Source organism: Pseudorca crassidens, chromosome 15 (genome assembly GCF_039906515.1).
Source record: "Pseudorca crassidens isolate mPseCra1 chromosome 15, mPseCra1.hap1, whole genome shotgun sequence".
Lineage (NCBI taxonomy): Eukaryota > Metazoa > Chordata > Mammalia > Artiodactyla > Delphinidae > Pseudorca > Pseudorca crassidens.
The window spans coordinates 74,336,008-74,341,225 of record NC_090310.1 but is presented as its reverse complement, the minus strand read 5'-3'; the positions used below and the strand labels follow the sequence as shown (position 1 = coordinate 74,341,225).

The 5,218-nt window shown below is 49.4% G+C and overlaps 1 protein-coding gene across 1 annotated transcript; it reads left to right on the top strand.

Annotated features, from left to right (window-relative positions):
* Positions 1-282: 282 nt before the first annotated feature.
* On the top strand, positions 283-4,921 carry LOC137206463 (spleen trypsin inhibitor I-like). Its single transcript, XM_067705190.1, has 3 exons — positions 283-444; positions 3,757-3,949; positions 4,408-4,921. The coding sequence occupies exons 1-3, from the start codon at positions 303-305 to the stop codon at positions 4,439-4,441; spliced, it is 369 nt and encodes a 122-aa protein (XP_067561291.1). The 5' UTR covers positions 283-302; the 3' UTR covers positions 4,442-4,921.
* The last annotated feature ends 297 nt before the right edge of the window (positions 4,922-5,218 follow it).

Here is a 5,218-nt window from a genome sequence, read left to right as displayed (position 1 = left end):
GCTCTAGGTGCTGGGACGCTCCCTGAGTCAACATATTGGACAAAATTCCACCTGTGGAATCACAATCTGTGTTTCCACGAGACCCACAGGGAGAGTCAAGTCTGAGAAGCGCTGTTACTGGGCATTTGGCCCTAGCAGGCAGAAGCAGGTTAGGTGGGGAGATTACACAATAAACAGGACCCAGCCCAGCTCCACCCTTTCCTCACTCCCCTCCTTACTGCCTGTCCCACCCCTCAGCTGGGATATGAAAAGCTCTGTCAGCCCCCAGCTTTCCTCAGAAGCCCTCCTGCAAGGCCACGATCATGAGCCGGCTCTGCCTCTCCATCGCCCTTCTCGTCCTCCTGGGCACCCTGGTGGCCGGCATCCCGGGCACCCTGGTGGCCGGCATCCAGGGGGGTGAAACCAGCAACCACACCGATGATGAAACCAGCAACCAGGTCAAAGGTAAGTCCTGACCCTCCTCTCCTCTACAGGCTGGGGGGAGGGGGGAGTGAGGGGAGTCCGTGGAAGGGGGTGGGGAGCAGGGGTGGGGTGGATGCTGACAGCCTCTCTGGATTTCTCCTGGGAAGTTGGGCAGTTTTAACTCCAGGGACATTTCCTGACTCTCAATAGGAAAAAAAATTAAAATTAAAAAATATATATGCCGCCTACCTCTACCAGATCAGGAATCCCATCTCTGACACTCTCAATTCCTGGTCATTGCCATGTCCCTGAACTTCACTGTAGTGTAATAAGAAGATCAATATTTGATCCTTGCCCTGATCCTGGAACAGACCTCCAGAAACTCCTGGAATTTACTGGGGTTATTTTTGGTAATGAGGTGAGAAAAGGAAGGCCACGGAGAGACCTGTAGGATGGGGCTGGTCTCCAAAAAAACCCAGTCATGTGTTTAGAGGTTACAACTTTCAATAGCCCGCATCCCAGCATCTCTGGGGCGAGGGGAGGGTATTGAGATGGAGATCAATCACCAATGGCCGATGATTCAATCAACACGCCTATTATTGACACCTCAATAAAGATCCATAAACATTGGGGATCAGAGAGCTTTCGGGGTGGTGAACACATGGAGGTGCTGTGAGGGGTTGCACTCCACTAGGGCAGGGCGCCTCCGCACACCTCTTCTGCCCCTTTGCCCTGCGCATCTCCTCCATTTCGCTGTCCCTGCGCTTTACCCTTTATAATAACCTGGGAACGGTAAGTAAAGGGTTTTCCTGAGTTCTGTCTGCACTTCTATTGGTTAGTGAACATGGAGGTGGGGTCATGGAACCTCCGATTCTTAGCCAGTCAGTCGGTCACAAGCATGAGTGACTCCGGACCACATGGCTCGCATTTGAAGTGAGGACAGTCTTGAGTCCTCAACCTGCGGGATCTGCACTAACTCCATGGATTTAGTATCAGAAGTAAATTGCCTTCTGGGATGCCCAGTGGGTGTTTAGGGAATTGTTTGGTGTTGGTAGAGACGCCACCTATTTGGTGTCAGGGAAAAACCAGACTCAGTCTTCCCTGTGATTTGGGGGCTCCAGTGAGGCTTGGGACAGGGGAATAATGAAAGTTGGACACTGCAGCCAGAAACTCTTACCAGTTACCTGTATTTTCAGAATTCCTGGCAGAATCAGGTAGTTTATCTAATGGGTTGTGACATGACAGTATCTTGTCCTGACCCTATCACCCACATGCCATGTGTCCTGGGGCAAGTCTTCTGCAGTTTCCTCACTTGAAAACGGGAACCACGTTACATGGGTTTTTGAACAGCTTACCACTCATGAATTTAAAGAGTTTAAACACATTTCATGGCCAATTTTGTCCATTTTCCACCAAGATGTGTTAAATTGAAAAAATTTCTCTACATACCTCCTTCGGGAAAGAAAAGATATTGAGGTGTCAAATGATGATTATTCCTCTAGGATTAAAATTAATCAGAAAGACGTGGGACCACTGAGCAGAGCAACTGCAGGGAAAGCAAGAAACACAGCGCTTGTGTGAGCTGCTCCTGGGACCAAGGCTGATACAGTCTTAGTAAAGGCTGAAGGCCCTTTCCCTTGTCCCCTTTTGACTGTCATTTTATTACCCTCTCAGGGTATGGAATGAGAGGCAGATTGATAATCACGTAGACCTGCCCCACCATCAAGGAGACTTTGCACTAACAGGAATTCCAGTACCTCCATTCTATTCAATGACTGTGCGCTTGGCATGAGCATGAAATGGAAGATTCGTTCCCTGGCCATATATTTATTAAGTCCCTACAGGCTTGGTTTTTGGTGTGGGGAAAGCTGTAGACAGAATATGGAAAAATACCTTGCCTTCTCAGAGTGAGACCGACAATAGCAAAAGGGGAAATGCTCTGCTAGGTTATGAGTTTTTGAAGGTAGAGAGTGATGGGGATAAAAGAGGCTGTGCTCTTTCCGTAGACTGATCAGCGAAACCCTCTGTGATAAGGGGGCGTTGGAGCAGAGGCTGCAGAAAGAACGTGCCTGCTGTGAACCAGCGGCAGCAATTACCAGGGTGGCTGGAGCTGAGTGGGTGGGAGGGGAGGAGGGCGGAAGGGATGAGACCAAAGAGGCCATGGGGACAGGTCCTGACCAGCCTTGTAGGATGAGAATCGGAATTTGACTGTGAGAGAGATAGGGAGTCACTGCGGGACTGGTCATGGGAGCAATGGGATAGGATCCCTGTGGCTGCAGTGCGGAGAGGGGCCTCTAGGGGACCAAGGGCAGAGACAGAGGCCCAGGGAGCAGGCTGCTGCAGGGGTCCAGGTGAGCAATGATGGAACGAGTACCTATGTTGTTCCCTGGGTCGATGCCAGATGCATGTTCACAACATGAATCTCTTCCTCTGTTGAGGTTTCTATGGAGGCTTCATTATCTAGTCATGATGCCTTAAATCATTAGCCATTGGTGACTGTTCAACCTCCAGCTCCTCTCCGATCCCTGAGGTTGGGTGGCGGGCTGAACTGTGGATGGGAGGCCACGAGGGAGAGGGTAGGAATGAAAGTTGCAACCCTCCTGTCAGGCAGTGGTTTCCCCTGGCAACCAGAGCCCATTCTGGGGTTACTAGGGTCTTCCCAAAAGTCACCTAGTTCACATAACAAAAGACACTTTTCTTGCTTTCAGCACTTAGGAAATAGCAACGTTTGTATGAACTCTGTGCCAGGATATTACAAAGAACAAGTATATATATATATATATATATATATATATATATTGCTTATTATAAGTCACAGTATCAATATAGCGTCAATATTCAATTTAGGGAGTCCCTGTGCCGTAACAAAAGAGAACACCCTGGTATGTGTTCTTCATGCCTTTCTCCATTACAGCCTGATTCCTTCACACTTTTTTATTAATGGTGGAAACTCTTTACCATACAAGTAATGCAGAGAATAGTCTTATAAAACCCAGGTACCAGCTCCAATAATTACTGACATATGACGAATATTTTTTACCTTGTCTGCCGTTTTTTATTCTTTTTTGGTAGAGTTTTTGGAACCTAATCCAAGGCATCGTACCAATTAATCTTAAAATATTTCATGTAGGAGATATCAATTTGTGCATGTTTACCATATCATGTCACACCTAGGAACATTAATAATAATATCCCAGAAAGCAGGTTGTCAAATGGCCTTTTCAATTTGACCCGTCCCCATAACCCTAACATTCTCTATTGCAAGACACACTGGTGGTTTCAGTTGTTGACATTGTAGACCAAACTGCGATGACGGTCCTCATAACTGACCCATAGCCCCTCCCATCCCATAAGGTTCTCAGCCTGCCTTCTGCCTGGAACCTCATCACACGGGTCCCTGCAGGGCCCGGAAGGTCAGGTACTTCTACAACGCCAAGTCCGGGCACTGCGACATGTTTATATACGGCGGCTGCCAAGGGAAGAAGAACAACTTCCCAACAGCACAGGACTGCATGAAGACCTGCGGTGGTCCTGTGGTGACCCACGGGTAAGGAAGGGGGCAGGACAGGGTGGGAGGGGAAGGGCTGAGAAAAACAGGTGAAACTCAGGGCGCCACCCACCATTCACACCTGCACAGTGTCTTTCCTCTTCGCTGCCTCCCAGGAGAAGTGGCTGCAGTGTCCTGTGAAACCGCAACTGAGCACATCCTCCACGGGCCAGCTTGGCAGAAGGTCACCCCTAGAAGCCCCGTCATGAGAATCTGAGCTTCCTCACATGCTCCCCTTTTCTCAGATGGGAACACTGAGTCAGCCACCCTACAGAGCATGTCTGCAGTGCTCCTGAGCTCCCCACCTAGGCTTGAAAAACTTCCTTCTTCTTGGTCATTGTGGTCCTGGGTGGACTGTGGTTGCATATTTCTGGGAAAGTCTAGGATCTGTCAAGGTCAGCGGTGTCCAGGTCTGGGGCTTCAGAGATGTCAATCAGCAAGTTCCTTTCTTTTTGCAGAGGACCTGCGAACTGTACCACCCCGAAACCCTGAAGTCAAGGAGGAGCCACGCGGGGCTGGGCTGTGGCTGCTTCTGAAACAGTGTGATCTCTTCTGAGTCCGTCTCAACCCCACCCTCCTCAGCAGAACCCTGCCTCTCTCCTCCCAACATGGGTCTACTTGCCTTAGTTCTGTCTCATCCAGTGGATTCTAAGCACCATGAGAGCAAGTCTTCCCTTTATCCCTAGCACTTAGCACAGGTCCTGGCATAGAGGAGATGATCCATAATTATTTAAGGAAGGAAGGAGTGAATGCAAGAGCACATTCCTCATGTCAGGATTCTTGTCTCAAGCCACATCCTCACTGCATCCTCACCTTCATCCCCCACCCCACCATCACTGCTCTCCTTGCGGGTGGCCAAGGTGGAAATTCAGGCATCCAGTTCTCAGTATCAGTGGTGGCAGAGGTCTTTTCAATAAAGAAGCCCCTTTCCCTCGCAGTGATGTTGTACATTTTCCTTCTGTCGCTTCAAACAGTCTGGCTTATATTCCAATAAATTCAAATTAAACTAACTGGAGTGGATTCTGTGGTTTGCCCCTAAGAACCTTCACCACTAGGGTCCACGGAGATGCGGGTCCTTCGCACTCTTCTGCAGAGCAGCCGGCACCTCCCCTTTTCCTGTCCTCACACTGGGCCCTGCCAGGTATAGGAAGCACTCCCATTACAGCACCATCTACCTCTGAATGGCCACCCCAAGCGACACTAAAACCCGGGTGAGAGACACCTCAGCATGAAAGCTTCTTTCTTTACTTCTTGGGCCAGGTCAAATCT

Excerpts from the sequence above, each read along its gene's own strand:
- LOC137206463 (XM_067705190.1), top strand. The coding sequence starts at position 303 with ATGAGCCGGCTCTGCCTCTCCATCGCCCTTCTCGTCCTCCTGGGCACC. Across the intron at positions 445-3,756 it reads AACCAGCAACCAGGTCAAAG|GTTCTCAGCCTGCCTTCTGC; the intron begins GTAAGTCCTGAC and ends CCATCCCATAAG. Across the intron at positions 3,950-4,407 it reads GGTCCTGTGGTGACCCACGG|AGGACCTGCGAACTGTACCA; the intron begins GTAAGGAAGGGG and ends TTCTTTTTGCAG.